Consider the following 17109-nt stretch of genomic DNA (forward strand, 5'->3'; position numbering starts at 1 on the left):
CAACAGTATATTAAAATACAGAGTAGGATGAGATTGCAAAGACGTAAAGAATGTATCAAGAAGGAAACTAAAGGATATAGAAATAATAGATATTTTGGAACAGTTGTTCCTATATAAATATGAACAGGGCTGATCCCATTTATTGTAAGATAGGAAGTACCATACTGTACAGATAATAGGCAGAATATAAGATTATTATAATATTATTTATCTCATTAAAATGTAACTTAATACTTTTTAATGGCATAGCTTTGTATAAACATACATTGAAGAACATTTTTGTAATTTCTCCTTTTAAAATCTGAGTACTGAAGTATTCCTTGCTTATTAAATAATGAATAAAGTACTGACAATGAATACACTGAGACTTTATTATGAATATGCTGCTCGCAGGATAAGATATTGTCCATATTTTCAAAAACTTTAAACTTATCATAACTGATGACTGTATAAAATTTCAGACAACAGATTGTTGCCTCTGAAATCTTTCATATTGTGACTGTCTCATACTACCATGATAGAGCTCCTGCCTCACTCTCATGGGATCGGCAGTTTAGGTATCCTATTGCCCAAGTGAATGAAATGTTTATGTCCATGATAATGTGGAAATGTCCTGCATCTCTGACAAGCCTGTTGGTCACCCAGAGAAGGATCATAGTGAATCCTTGGAAGAATGATAGACAATTGGTGTGGTACTAAACATGCATTTCAGCTTTGGCCAACACCTATGTTGACTTCAGTGTTGAACATCCGGGCGGCGCTGCCAATCACAGTAAAGTAGCCGAGTCTTGTAAATACTGTACAGAAATCTGGATCACTATTACAATTTTCTCCTCGTTGCACCATTGAGACACTTGGTGCCTGGGGTAAAAGTTCTGCTTGTTTTTTGAAGGCACTGGGTTTTAAGCTAACTGAAACAACAAGAGACTGGAGCTGCCAGCTTCCTCTTTCAGCACCTTAGTGTGGCAATACAGAGGAAACATATCGCAGCCATAGTTCCTTGTTACCATTTTCACAGACGCGTCGTCTCTTGGGTGGGGCTTTGTGACCAGTGCTCACGAGGCCGGCCAGGGGCGGTGGGGTCCTTCCTTCTGTCAAGTTGACATCACAGTGCAGGAGTTCACGGCGGTGTGGTTTGCACTTCGGAGGGTTCAGATCGCCTGCAGATCGACGATCCAGCTCCATTTGGACTGCTTCCTGGTGGTTCATTGCCTGAACTGAGCGGGTTCGATGTGGTCCTTGGCTCTTTAGGGTTGGTCGCTTCAGGTGACTCGTCTGCTGAGTTCTCGGGGTTTGGCTCTCCTGGCCGTTCATGTCCAAAGGGGTGTCCAACGTCCTGGTGGACGGCCTGTCCCGGTCCGTTCCCTTGTCCACGGCTGCGGTCTGCGGTTGACTGTCGACGCCAACTCTTTCAGTTGGCTCTGTCAGACGTTCGGGCCCCCGGAGGTGGACCTCTTCACGTCGGCGTGGTCGAGGCGTCTTCCAGTTTATGTGGCGCCCTTCCCCAACTGCGAGGCTATCGGGATCGATGTCTTTCGGCAGGACTGATTAAGGTGGGGGTTCCTGTACCTCTTTCCCCCGGTTCAGCTGTTGCTCCAGGTCCTGGCTCGCTTGGAGATTTACCAGGGGCGAGTAGCCCTCTTGGCTCTATGGTGGCTGGTCCAGCTGTGGTTTCAGGCGCTGCTTGCCCGGTGTCCAAACCCAGAGGTTTTTCCGTGACTCCGCCTCTTTCAGGAGATCGGCCCGGTCCGGTACGAGACTGGTTTGTTCTTCTCCGCGAGTATTCAAGTTTGGTTTTTTGACTCGTGTTTATCGCCATCTCTTTGGTGATTTTGCTGGTTTCCCACCTGTGGGCTTCCTCTCAGCAGCAGTACATGTATGAGGTTTCCTGGTGATCCTTCCGGTTCTTTTTGTCCCTTCGTTGTTGCTCTTCGCTTTCAGTTCGGATGGTGTTGTCCTTTCTTTCTTGGTTGTTCCAGGACCGTCATCTTATGCCTAATACTGTTGCCTCGTATCGTGCAGTGCTGGGGGAGCCGCTGCAGCTTGCTTTCGGTATCGATGTTACTTCTGCGCCATTTCGCAAGCTGTCTTGTGCGTTTTTTTCACCTCTGGCCTGCTCATGCGCTGCCTGAGCCGTCCTGGTCATTGGACAGAGTGCTCTCAGAGTGCATCACAACATTATTTTGTCTATCTAGGAATCTTCAAATGACTTATGTTCATTTACAAAATAAATTTGTGGTCAATTATTCATTTACAGGATTTACTGACCAGGATTATGATAATAGCAGGATTGTGGTGATAATTAGCACTGTGCATAGTATTGTGGGAGGAGGAATTTTAGTGAGGAGGGAGGGAGGGAGGGAGGGAATCGACGTAGCGTCACTGTGTGTGGCAGACACTCTTGTTTGGGCTCACCATACTAGCTTAGTGGTTCGCTATGGTGAACATAAATGTAGATATTTATATATATACATGTGTGTATATATAGTGTAATAACAGCAACAAGAGTATGTTGGGAGGAGTCATTTTGGTGAGGGAGGTGGTCTCGTACTTGTAGCGTCGTCTTCTGTGTGACTGTCATGCAGTGTATGGTGGACACTGTGCTGTTTGGACACAATACCAGTTGTATAGTTATGGTGAATAAAACTATGTAGATACTTATACATAACGTGTGTAAATAGTGTAATAAAAACAATAGCAGTATGGTGGGAGGAGGAATGTTGGCGAGTAATGTGTTGGAGGAGTGAGGGAGGGGTGGCTGGGTGTGGCAGCTAACTCATGTTTTTTGGGCTCACCATACCAACCTAGTGGTTTGTTATGGTGAACACATATGTAGATGGGTGTATACAATGTGACTGTCATACAAGACTCATACAATGTGTGTATATAGTGTAATGACAGCAAAAACACTGTTTGATTGATTATAGAATATAATATATGTCACATATATGAGCCCCATAATTTTGGGCATAGCGATGCTCCACACTTTAAACTGTATAAATTCCACAAATTACACACTTTTGCATTATATTACAGCAAAAAACAAGAGAAGAAATGAGTGAGAAACATCAAAATAATTGTGAAACTTTATATTCGCGGCTGCTGCTCCACAGGATCGTGGGGCCGACTGACCCCTAGTGCTCCATCGCTCAGCACCCATAATTTGCTCAACTTCCCAGCTCCATCGTGGCTAAAGTATGTCACATACAATATTTTTTTTTTAGTTTCCCGTAATCAGAGACTGCATTTTAACAATATAAGGAGAGAAAATAATTTTTTGGAAAGAATTTATTTCCTGAGCACCAGGGGGGTGACCATATTTGGAGGCAGAGCAGTTCAGTGGTTAAAGTACAGTACTTGGTGAAAGAGTGGTAATCTTTATGTACAATATTTAAAGAGAATGTGGTTTTTTCTATTCAATATTTTCTTAGTTACTGAACATTTCTCAGAATGTATCATGAAGGTATAATCAAGTACTATTTGTTTGATATCTTTGATTTTGTTAGTCACTGATAGTTAAGTTTTCATAATATTTAATGTCGAGTACAAAAAAATGGACTTTTGATTCATTTATTTTCTGCACATCGTAATCGTACACTATTACATGGTTGACATAATAGTCAATAAAACATTTATTTTTTATTTTTTAATTAAATTTTAAATCTTTATTAGTATTGTACTAATTTAATTTGCCTTTCATGATTAGTTTATACAGTATGTTGATGGTAACCACATAAACATTCATCTTTATGTATTTAAGGTGCGTATTTAAATACATCTTTATGTATTTCCAGTTAACTCTGGAATTGTGTTCAGGCACGTGGTAAATTCTCGTGATAGCCGGATGATGTCACTAAGGGTAAATATAACACAAGTATGGCAGAAGGTTTTACTTCAAGTGAAAGATTGTACATTTGTACAACACATGATAAAAATGTGTTACTTTCTACTTACAACAAAATTACATTATATATTTACAAGTTGTGTACATTCCAAGGTAGAATTGGTCAACAGACAGAGGGAAGTAACAACATGGGGTCAGAAAACTGGTAGAGACAGTGGCTGGCATACAGGACACGGAGAAGGGCAGATGAAGTGGAATTTGTCCCCCTCTCAGTCTCCACCAGGTCTGTCACTAGTTGAAGCCCCATCCATTATTGGCCAAGATTATGCCTAATGGCAGCACTGTTAATCATTTTCCCTGGTGGCAAAAGTTCTGCAGCAATTACCTATTCAAGGAATATTTTTGACACTATTGGTCGAATTTGGTCCTATTTCAAGTCTCCTTAGGAACAGTGTTGTAATCAATTCCACCACAGTAGGTTTTCAAGCTGTAATCTTGAAAACCAATACTTTGTTGGTCGGTACCCTATTTATCTTGGGTATTGGACTGTTGTAAATTTTATATATTTTGTGACACTGATACTGTACATGGTTACATATTTATAAACCTGATCACTGGGGGAGTCACATTTACGAACTCGACTGTTATGAAGAGTCACATTTACAAGCCTGACTACTACAAGGAGTCATATTTATAAACCTGACTGCTACAGGGAGTTACATTTATAAACCTGACTGTCACAGCAAGTCACATTTATAAATCTGACCACCGGTGGAAATCAAATTATATCAATTTAATTTTTTAAAGTTATGAACCAGCCAACATTGCTTGAGGCCCCACACAGCAACACTTTTATAAACCAGCTCACAACTGGCTATGTCCCTATCCAGACCAATGATCAACACCCTACCAAGTAGCACTGCTGTCGTTCCTGACCACTGGGGCAAGGCCTTGTGGTCCCAACACCTCAGGAATGAATGTGACAGTCTCCAGCATTTCAACAAATACAATATTTGTACAAATTATACTAGATATAATCTTTTAAGTCAGGAGAATAAATTATTATTAATTTTTCAGATAACATGGAAGTCTTAAGTAATTATCTTTACTTGCCAAATATCAAGAAAGCAGGAGTCATATGTCCATACTTACCTCAGTGGTGCGCAGAAAGCTGTCGCTAGTCTACAAATGGGGGAGGAAGTTCGTGAAACACACCCCCATTAAAGGTGACTGTCCAGATGACTCAAGACTCGTGTTCTTAAACAAAATATTGACTTATTGCAACAAAGAGTCCAAGACCCGCTGGTATTCAGCGTTTCAGATATTGGATCAAAATGAATATTAACATATTGTACAGAAAGTGTTCATACAAGATAACATGTCTTTATATACTGTTTATAATCTCTATCTATAAATATATCTTTGGCATTGAATAGCCATAAATCATTTTTAAAAGAAAACATTCAGTCATCCAAATAGCATATATGTAACATACACACTGTATATGAACACATTTGCAGTATAATTTATCTTTAAATAATATAAAACATTATTTTCAGGTATTTTAACAATTTATAGAATCACTTAAACCCATGAAAATGATGTTTTATAGCAATATATGGCAACTTGATCATAAGTGTCATCCAACTGCTGTTACGATGGTTCATGCTGAGCACTTGGTATGGTGTCCTCGTCTCCATATACTATCCCGAGTACATTAATATTGTCACACCGATGCACTTAATAAGCCTGGCTACGTGCATTTCAAGAGTGCAGACACTTTTGCACTCGTCTTATACCAGTGCTCTTAAGTGTTGTTTTCACCTTACTGTACCCTCTGTGATGTTTTCATTTTAAGTACACTAATAATACACTCTCTTTACTTCAGTACACCTTGAGGTCTCAACATCTTGGTACACCCGTAAATGTTTTCATTCCTCAGAACATCCCCAGAGATCTCCACACCTTGGTGTACCCCCTGCAGGTACTCACACCATGGTGTACCCCTGCAGGTACTCACACCATGGTGTACCCCTGCAGGTACTCACACCATGGTGTACCCCTGCAGGTACTCACACCATGGTGTACCCCTGCAGGTACCCACACCTTGGTGTACCCCTGCAGGTACTCACACCATGGTGTACCCCTGCAGGTACTCACACCTTGGTGTACCCCTGCAGGTACTCACACCATGGTGTACCCCTGCAGGTACCCACACCTTGGTGTACCCCTGCAGGTACTCACACCTTGGTGTACCCCTGCAGGTACCCACACCTTGGTGTACCCCTGCAGGTACCCACACCTTGGTGTACCCCTGCAGGTACCCACACCATGGTGTACCCCTGCAGGTACTCACACCTTGGTGTACCCCTGCAGGTACTCACACCTTGGTGTACCCCTGCAGGTACTCACACCATGGTGTACCCCTGCAGGTACCCACACCTTGGTGTACCCCTGCAGGTACCCACACCTTGGTGTACCCCTGCAGGTACCCACACCTTGGTGTACCCCCTGCAGGTACTCACACCATGGTGTACCCCTGCAGGTACCCACACCATGGTGTACCCCTGCAGGTACCCACACCTTGGTGTACCCCTGCAGGTACCCACACCTTGGTGTACCCCTGCAGGTATTCACACCAAGGTGTACCCCTGCAGGTACCCACACCTTGGTGTACCCCTGCAGGTATTCACACCAAGGTGTACCCCTGCAGGTACCCACACCTTGGTGTACCCTGCAGGTACCCACACCTTGGTGTACCCCTGCAGGTACTCACACCTTGGTGTACCCCCTGCAAGTACCCACACCTTGGTGCACCCCTGCAGGTACCCACACCATGGTGTACCCCTGCAGGTACTCACACCTTGGTGTACCCCTGCAGGTACTCACACCTTGGTGTACCTCTGCAGGTACTCACACCTTGGTGTACCCCTGCAGGTACTCACACCATGGTGTACCCCTGCAGGTACTCACACCATGGTGTACCCCTGCAGGTACCCACACCTTGGTGTACCCCTGCAGGTACCCACACCTTGGTGTACCCCCTGCAGGTACTCACACCATGGTGTACCCCTGCAGGTACCCACACCATGGTGTACCCCTGCAGGTACCCACACCTTGGTGTACCCCTGCAGGTACCCACACCTTGGTGTACCCCTGCAGGTATTCACACCAAGGTGTACCCCTGCAGGTACCCACACCTTGGTGTACCCCTGCAGGTACTCACACCTTGGTGTACCCCCTGCAAGTACCCACACCTTGGTGCACCCCTGCAGGTACCCACACCATGGTGTACCCCTGCAGGTACTCACACCTTGGTGTACCCCTGCAGGTACCCACACCTTGGTGTACCCCTGCAGGTACCCACGTGCACAACCTTCCCTGCAAGTTATCTTCTGATGCTTGTCTAACAACCTGTTATCTCCGACCTGGTGCAGAGGATCACTCCCATTCTGACTGCAGTCACCACAGTAATAACTAATTTGATTGATTACAAAAATTAGATTACTAGCACCAGTAAGTCTCATAGTGCCTTAACAATAAAATAAAACATAGAGAATAAAATGTGAATCTGTTTGATTTACTTACAACTTCTACGACCACGTAGGAATTGGTATAAATACTTTTAAGGTTTATTTTGTCAGTACAAAAAGTAAAAAAAATAAAATTAGAAAAAAGTGATAATCTGCATAAATATCTGTAACTAAGCATTGAAAAGTATAATGTAACATTTTATTAATCAATGTGAATAAATTTTTACAAACATAAATTAAATTAGATATACAGTAATTCAAATTAAATTTAGTAGAATGTTCTTTCTTCAAAAGTCTGAGAATTTTCTTTAAAATATGTAATGCTTCTTGTAAGAAAAGATCAAATGGAAACTTTTGAAGCACAGTACTGAGGCTTTATAAAAAAAATAGCACTGTGCGCTGCTTTAGGTATTACAGTACAGAACATGGAAATCTACAATTACAGGAGCAGCTAATACTGTAAATGCCTTAAATCACATTACAGTTTAGTAAAAATATAATTTAGTTACGGGGTACAGCAATTAAAGCTTAGCATTACCAAATAAAACTGAATGAAAATGAGAATCGATCAGTTTGATGTGTGGCTTGTGTTACAGATGGCTACCAATACACTGATAGTTGTCGAGTTTGTGAGCTTCGTCTTAGTTTGTGAGCTCCATCTTAGCTTGTGAGCTCCACACTAGCTTGTGAACTCCGTCCTAGCTTGTGAGCACTAGCGTGTCAGGTACAGTGATGCCACTTAGCCACATCAAAATGCTCACAGACCTCTCAAAATGTTTAAAGACTCGGTTGAAACATTGGTATTCCTTCTTTATTGCTAAGGAATATTGGAAGGCTCGGTAACTTTGGTCTGTTCTGCAAGACTAAATTATACTTTTCTTTTCCTAAACCTAGTCTTTGGTTCTGTTTGATTATCTAAACTATATATATAACTGTTTATGTATGCAAACAAAACTTTGTGAATGCATGGAAACAATTTTGATTACAGTACTGTATTTAAGTTCATTGCCTAAGAAGGAAGTTTTTCTGAGCTATTTCATTCAATTTCTGCATAAGGCTAGATCATGTTGGTCCCATGGACAGGACCATGCTCAGTCAGGGTTGGTTCAAAAATCCACACTAACCCAGCAGGGATCTTTTCAAACCGTCATATTTTAGTCATATTGGTGCTAGGGAGACACTGAAGAATACATAACTGAGCTTAGAAAGACCTCTCAATTAATATGCACTTAAATCCTTTGTAAGCAATACCTTGCATCAGTGACCAAAGAGCTTTCTCACCAGCTTCTTATTGGCTCACTTAGTCACCTTCCTAACTGCTAACTGGTAGCAGCACCTGCACATTCAACCTGGCTAGTCCCCATGTGGCATATTGGCAGATGGAGATCAGAATTCAGTTAAGTATTTGTTCATCATCCTTAAAACATTTATGTTGGGGTTTCTGGGGTTATGTTTCTGGCAGTGGAATGTGTGTGTGTTGACAAGTCAATGTCTGTTTCTGGAGTTTAATCATTTGACTAAATAATTAGACTGAGGTGTCCCAAAATTATTACCGTGTTTTCCAAACACAGATCAGCCATTGGTGTCATACCAACACTTCCTGGCACTCCACCAATCTTCACATGGGGAGTTTCTAGGGTGTATTGCCGATACAATAGGGAACACATTAGGGCCTCTTCTCATCAGTGGGTTTCTTGTGCCATGCCACATACTTATTTCTATTCCTGTCCTTTCTTACTATTTTTTTTTTTATAAACAGGCATTTCATGACTAATACAATCTTGCTTTGGCCTCAACTTTCCAGTCCTTCCCATAATCTGTTGGATCCTTAATAAGGTGTTGGATCTCCTGATTCTTGATAGGTTTTGGATTTCTCCCTCTTTCAACGACATACTTAAGACCATTACTTGCAGCTCTTGCTACTGGCAATTGGGTCAGTGAGCTCCATGCTATCTTGCATCAGCCTGGATCACTATTAGGCATCTCCATCCAAACTGCTCTCTGGCAGAACATGAGTCAAACACATCTTGGAGGGGGAGTTCTTTATATTTTAGGGTCTGGTTTATCCATCCAAGTGTTCACCGCATGGTCGGTCCTGTGCTGTTATTGTGCAGTTATCTGTGCCTTTTGGCATTCTTTGCCAGAGTCATTATTCCTAAATCATTTCACTATGATGCTCTGTACTACTATACACACTTATTCAAACTAAAATAACTGCAGACATTCACCACACTAAAGGAATCTTTGTGAGCAATGTCTTCTGCTGACATCAGGATTCTAGTTCTGGAAGTGAAACCATACATTTATGTCTCAGTAGGTTTCCAAGATTTTCCACCTGAGGCACGAGTGTTCAGCCTTTTTGGGAGGCTTTCTTCCAGCCTCTAGAAAATAAGCATCACTTCTGGTAGGATCTGAGTGTCGAGATGATCAATTCCTTGACTGCTGGCCTCTTCTTACTCTTGTAGATTCTCGAGGCATCACTGCAAAACAGGTGAGTTTTACCATGTTTTTATTTTGTTTGGGTTTCTGCTATGAGCAAAGCCATAGGAAGCAACCGAGTGGTATAGCTCATAAGTGTGCTTTTGGAGCCTGTTTCGAATGGAACGGGACTCAAGCCAAGGTACCCAGTTGTAGGTCATTCTAGGCTCGAATGAGTTGCATGCAATGGCTCCCTGTCACCAGAATGACCTGGCAGGGACAACTTGAAAAGATACATAGTGCATATTGTTAAACCTGGCTTGTCTTTACATAACCGTGTCCATGAGAAAGTTGGATTTAGCCTTAAGGAAAAACCGAACATGCTAATCGGAAAGAAGCTTTTAGTATACAAATAGTACAGTTCTGTACACTCAAAGCTTGATTTGTTACAAATTAAACTTATGCTTCAAGACTGTTGACCTGTTTTTATATTTACAAAATACTTTGCTCTAAAGTTAATCAAAACAGTTTTAAACATTTTTCTAAAAATTAATAGTTCAGTTATGTCATCTAATTTGCTTCATTATTTTGTAAAATTCATAATAGTCCACTTAGTACTTTAATACATTAGGTAATAACTTTCATCAAATATGGTTTTTCACATTTTGATTATGCTATGTTTCAAAAGTATATGAATGCATATAAAAATGTGCAGTGTATTTACATTAAACAGTATCTAAAAGCTGGTTGCTTCGTATAAAAATTCCTGAATATCCGCCACTATTACAATGAAGAAGTTTAAGTTAGGCCTCTTCCCAGGTGACACTCCACACGGGCTCGGCAGCTGAACTCAGGACTCACGGACCCTTCACATTGTTGTTTCCACAGTTGAACCTACACACAGATGAGCTCCTGGTAGAAATAATGAAAGATATACATATATATACAGTATATACATATATATATATACTGTATATACATATAGATATACAGTATATATATATATATATATATATATATATATATATATATATATATATATATATATATATATATATATATATATATATATATATACATATAGATATACAGTATATATATATACATATAGATATACAGTATATATATATATATATATATATATATATATATACATACACATATACATACACTGTGTCATATTGTACCTAATAAGCCATGTGTCTAACAAACTGAATTTTCCCAAAATTAATGTTTATATATTATTCTTATTGAATTATAAAGCTTTCTATTATATTATAAAGTATATGATTACAATTTTTTTGAGTTAAAAGTAACAAATTTTATTAAACCTCACCAAAGTCAGTAATTTATGTTATTAATATACTATACTGTATTAATATTAATTGGAATAAATCAATTTGAAAAAAAAGATTTGAAAATAACAAAAATCACTCTGCCAGTTAGGAAAATCAGGCTTTGAATATTAGATTAAGTAGTGTATTCTGGCTATTAAGTACAACATACAGTATATACAATCTGTACTCTCATTTCAATTATTGCTACACCAGCACAGTCCAAGTATGGCAGAAGATAAAGCAATTGGGAGTCGCAAGCATTATTTCCCTGATACTGGAAAATACTGCGACAAGAAAGCTAGGGCCGAGTTTGAGAAAAGTGCTCCGAGTAAAACCAGTGTGTGGCCAAGTGCCTCCTCCATCATTTCTAGCGTGTCACACAGAGATTGTTAGTGCCTAACACCATGATGTTTATGGATTAGACATTCAAACCCTGGAAGACTTATCTTTTATGTTGCTTGTAAAAGACAGGGAGTGATAATCCATGACACCAGATGCATGCTTAGAAAACCAGAGCTAAATAATCAAGACATTTTCTTCCTAGAGAAAATGCCAGATCAATAAAGAAATCCCTAAAAACATTAAAATATATATATATATATATTTTAAGGCCTTAAAACATTTATAAAATATTCTCAGGAACATAAATGTTACACTTTTTGTAGAAAAATATGCATTATTCAACTGAGTGTGCCATAATGGTAATTAAAAAAAAATCATCTCATACTCATAGGAAGAATTCTATACAAACTAAAAAAAATATGTGCACGCTATAATCTGTGAAATAAATATATGCACACAGACGTGTACATATAATTGGTAAAGTGTGGAAGAGGACAGAAGGAGCGTAGAGGCCGGCCGCTGCATCACTGTACCATGACTCGTACTTCTGAATATGTCTTCAGTTGCTATGAATCGTAACGAAAAATATTCCCTTCCTGTTTATTTAGGAGGTACAGTATTCTTTCTGATATACAAAAGAGCTTCATTCACATAAATTGTAAAAGACATCTACATATTGTCACATGCACCCTACTGGAAACTTTATATAATACATTAAGTAGGTTATTAGTTTTTTACTAGACCAAGAAAATAATATCAGGGAAGATTGTCTTTACCTCTCACTGTCATAACAAAATAGTTCCAGCATTTTGAAGTGTGTGCACTGTCAACAATTTTGGCAAGTACATTTGGTCATAAATAGTTTGGCAACTCGTATCTTTTCACAAATCACTCGGGAAGACACCGAAAGAACATTTGCCAACATAAGAATTTGGCATCCCTACATTTTCACAATATAAAACACATTCTTTTGGCTTTAACACCATCTTAAAAATGAGCACTTTCATTTATTAAATAAACAGGAGCTTGTCAGTGGATTCGTGACTGACAAGCACACCTAGTCACTATCCTCCTGTTCAGGGCTGGAGCTGGGTGTTACCAGCAAGTGCTGGGCTGGAACTGGGCTCAAGGCTGGGTCCTGAACTTGGCCGGGTGAGGGATCAACCACACCTGACTACATTTGTCTACCTGAGTGGTGGAGGAGGCACTCAGGTCATGTTGACTGGCGGGGGAAGTCGATGCATGAGGGCAGCATCACGGGTCGGGGAGCCATGAGAAGGTGTATACTGAGGGTCTACAGGGCCACGAGGAGATGACGACGCTCCCTCGGGAACACCTCGTTCATCTCTTAGCACTTCTAGCTTTCCAACACTACCATTAATCATAGGCCCAGCAGTTGTTCCTGAAGGTCGTGTTGAAGAGATACTTTCTGGCACTATAGGTGTGGTGTAGCTCAGGTGACTAGATACAGTATGGGGCAGGTAGTTCTGGTGAATATGTGGGTGAGGTGGTAGTGATTGCTGGTGAGACCAAACTGGTGAACATGCTTGATCTGTGACAGTCCCACCACCAACCAATCTTGCATGTGGAGGGTGTCTTGGTCCACATTGGTGCACTTGTACAGATCCTATAGGCATGGAGGATACCTGGGGTACAGAGTGCATTTGTGGATGCACTGTGCGTGCATAAGGCGCTCCTTCTCTCGGTGATGTTATTAATGGTCGAGAGTGTGGGTGCTGAGAACCATAGGGAGGAGGATTTGGATATCTTGCTGGATCATGAGGGATCATGGGTGGCTGGTAGTGAGAAGGAATTGGGGCAGGGATAGTTCCAGGGTAAGATCCACGCTGGGCCAGAGGTGGGTGGCCACCTTCATATGAGGCACGGGCTGGTGGTGGCTCTTCGTATGGATGGTAATGCACAGGGACACGTGGGTTTGGGTAGTGAGATAGTGAGGAGTGGGGCCTCGTAGCTGGTGGTTGAAGCAAACCCCTTGTAACTAAAGAATCTGGAGGTAAATGGCCATGCACAGAAGCAGGCCTTCTGCAAGTTTGGTAATGATGTTCATGTACAACTGGAGTGGGCATTTGAGGAGCCATAATCATGCCCTGCATGGGTCCATCTAGAGGTCCTTGAGACAAGGAAAGGCTGTGTGCTCTAACAGGGACTGGTGCAACACCAGGTCGGATTAAATCTGGTGGAGGGGATTCTCTTGGAATTACCAATCGTGGTGGCGGTGGACCTCTTAAATCTCCTGTACTAGCATACACGTGGACAACCCGTGGTGCCTTTGTGTGCGTAAGAGAAGTAATTGTGGCAGAAGATGTAGAAGACAAGGGGGAAGCTTGAGGAGAGAGGTCAGATGTAGGTACATAAAGCATGTCCTCTTGTAAGGCAGGAAGAACTGCCCTGTTGGTGGACGCTCTGCGACGTTGAGGTGGTCCAGAATCCTCATCTCCAACATCCCGGTATGGCCAAGTCATGTGTGAACCAGCCATCCCGGGTTGGGCCATAGTAGGTGGTGTTAACTGTGTTGCCATTTGTTTTAAAAGGTCTGTAGTTGACCCAAATCGAGGTTTAATACCTCTTACCGATGGCCGCCTAATAAAGCCATGATCCTCTAATTCTCCAGCATCGTAACGGCGCCGGAGCCGCTCCATACGACCTGCATCCTGGCGCACAAATTCAGCTAGCTCATCTATGTCAACACCACCTGCTGGTAACCCTAGTATTTGTGCTCCACTCATTGGTAGACCATTTACTGGACATAGTTCTCCATTTGTCTCATTGCTACTATAGCCACTCTCTGTTGTGCTTGTGCCATCCATATCACTCTTTCCTGAGAGACGTGGTGATGACTGTGATGATGAAGGTACTGATGATGACCGATCGTCATGCAGAGCTTCATCAATATCGTCAAATGTGTAGGAATCTGAGTTTGATGCAAGTGAAGAGCGATCACCAGGATGGGCAGAAATTCCATTAATTATTGGCACACCCGAATGGCTTGACATTTGCGAAAGGAATTGCTTCCTTACATCTGAAGTTGTTGCTCCAGACGTTGGGGCTTGCTGACCTTCTTCCACCTCTTCACCATCTTCAGATGCTGGTGGTAATGTTCCCTCTCTAGTATATCTTACTCCTCCACTATAAATGAGTTTGTCATTTTCTTCATCAGAAATAAGGTCAGCTATGGAGACAGCTGGAATAGCCTGGAACACTGTCGGTGTTGTAGAACCTGAGTGGGTCTCAGTTAATTCATCACCTTCGGAATCCAGTGAAGGTCCTTTGATGTCTGGGAAGAGGTCTGCTTGGAGCTTCCATTCTCGTACATCACGTGGTACTAGGATATCAGTTGCACGTAATGACGTGGTTTTGTTAAACATCTCTGCCAATTTTCGATATTGAGCAATAGTTTCTTGTACCTTGGGATCAAGGGACTTTGAGGAGTCATGTTCATCTTGGTCTTCATCACCCTCTTGGTCCTCATCATCGTCTTTGTGCTCAGAGTTCCCATTAGTTGCATCTTCTGAAGCAGTGAGCCACTTCAACTTCTCTAACAATGATGTTTCTACCTTGTCACTTTTGTCATTCTTATTTGTATCTTTCTTGCGAGCATCAGAAAAGCGAATAAGGGATCGCCTAAGTGCATTACGCTCAATGGCTCTCCTCACTTCGCTGTTGCTTCGCATAACACCGCCAGCCACATGTGCTATATCAGCATTCTCTAGCCTACGGATTCTCGTCTCAGTCATGGTTGAATCTGAAGACTGAGAATCTGATGAACTTTTTGATTCATCACTGCACACGCTGGTGTTATCACGACCCTCTGCTGCTGCAATACGACGTCTCATTTCATCATACCGTTGCATAGATTCCTTGATTTGCTCATCATCCATTGGTGGTGGAAGCTGTTTTTGCTGATCCTCAACTGAATTGTCAGCATTTGTCATCCCAGGTCCCCCATCAGGCTCTGCCTTGATAGGGCTGAGTTCCACATGCCAGTCTTCACGGCCCTCCCCAAGCAGCATCCCTAGCTCTCTCAGTTTTGGCATGAACCTTGCCAGTGCAGCTGAATTGGCAGCGTCTAGAGGTATCTTGTCTAGGGGCAGGTTTTCCAAAAGGCTGTACTCGTCCCTCCCAGAGAACCTCACTGAGCGCCGGGGCTCATCCACCTCCTCCTCCTCTACTTTGGCTTTAGTCTTTTTACTGTCACCGTTCTTCCAAAGCTTCCCACCCTTCAGAATGCCAGTCTTAGCCACCTTCGGATCAGCAGAGTCCTGTTCGTGCCCCTGCATCAACTGGTCATGATGACGGACGTTCTCCACCGTCAGCTGTGTCAGTGGAGTCCTGTGAGTGACCAGGTCTGGCAAATGAGGTCTCGGTGCATCTGGATCCACTAACCCGTCACCACTTCCAGACTCGGTATCTGTTGGAAAACACAATATTTTAATATATGAGATACAAAATATACGCATACTATATAAATAAATGTATAAACTTTAATAAATATATAAATAACCTAAATACTGATATTGCACATGTACATATATGGAAAATTATGTATTTTAAAACATGTAAGTAGAATATTTTCTTACTGCATAATTTGTTGAACATGTGTATATTTGTTATGATTAGTCATATATGAGAAACCTGCTATGATTAGTCATACTGTATTTCGGAACCCTATATTATATATATATATATATATATATATATATATATATATATATATATGTATATATATATATATATATGTATATATATATATATATATATATATATATATATATATATATATATATATATATATATATATGTGTCGTACCTAATAGCCAGAACGCACTTCTAGGCCTACTATTCAAGGCCCGATTTGCCTAATAAGCCAAGTTTTCATGAATTAATTGTTTTTCGACTACCTAACTTACCTAACCTAACTTTTTCGGCTACCTAACCTATAAAGATAGGTTAGGTTAGGTAGAGTTGGTTAGGTTCGGTCATATATCTACGTTATTTTTAACTCCAATAAAAAAAAATTGACCTCATACATAATGAAATGCGTAGCTTTATCATTTCATAAGAAAAAAATTAGAGAAAATATATTAATTCATGAAAACTTGGCTTATTAGGCAAATCAGGTCTTGCATAGTAGGCTGAGAAGTGCGTTCTGGCTACTAGGTACGACATATATATATATATATATATATATATATATATATATATATATATATATATATATATATATATATATACACACACTAGAAGGTACATTGGGTTTATGAGAGTACATAGCATGATGTGTTTACCTTCTTGTAAAGCCACTAGAACGCATAGCATTTCGGGCAGGTCCTTAATCTAACAAATAATTTTAAGTAGGCAATTTCTAGCAAAATTTATAAAATGTTAACAGGTTCATTGAAAGAATTTTTGACAATGATTAGTAGGCACATTGATAGCTTTGATTAAAAGCATTGATAGCTTGAGTGTTAATTTGACAAAGATTAGTAGGCACATTAAGATACATTGATAGCATATATAAGAGGACAGCAATGATTACAATGATAAAGTTGTAAGTCTTAGGTGTATATATTGGGGGGGATTGGGTAACATACAATATACAGTATGTGTTCAATAT

The 17109-nt window shown here is 40.9% G+C and overlaps 1 protein-coding gene and 1 long non-coding RNA gene across 4 annotated transcripts in view; both read right to left on the reverse strand.

Moving 5' to 3' along the window:
• Window positions 1–3875: 3875 nt before the first annotated feature.
• On the reverse strand, window positions 3876–10776 carry LOC138355574 (uncharacterized). The gene is made up of 2 exons (XR_011223973.1): window positions 5951–10776; window positions 3876–5809 (listed from the first exon to the last, which is right to left on the reverse strand). It is a non-coding gene; the product is annotated as an uncharacterized lncRNA (long non-coding RNA).
• A 484-nt stretch (window positions 10777–11260) lies between these two features.
• Window positions 11261–17109, reverse strand: part of LOC123774734 (uncharacterized) — a 506616-nt gene continuing 500767 nt past the window's right edge. For all 3 annotated transcript variants that reach the window (XM_045769277.2, XM_045769276.2, XM_045769275.2), the window contains one exon: window positions 11261–15903. In XM_045769277.2, the coding sequence (XP_045625233.1) occupies window positions 12683–15903 (3221 nt within the window). In that variant the 3' untranslated portion in view covers window positions 11261–12682. The remainder of the gene's footprint in view (window positions 15904–17109) is intronic.

This window comes from Procambarus clarkii, chromosome 68, assembly GCF_040958095.1.
Source record: "Procambarus clarkii isolate CNS0578487 chromosome 68, FALCON_Pclarkii_2.0, whole genome shotgun sequence".
Classification (NCBI taxonomy): Eukaryota; Metazoa; Arthropoda; class Malacostraca; order Decapoda; family Cambaridae; genus Procambarus; species Procambarus clarkii.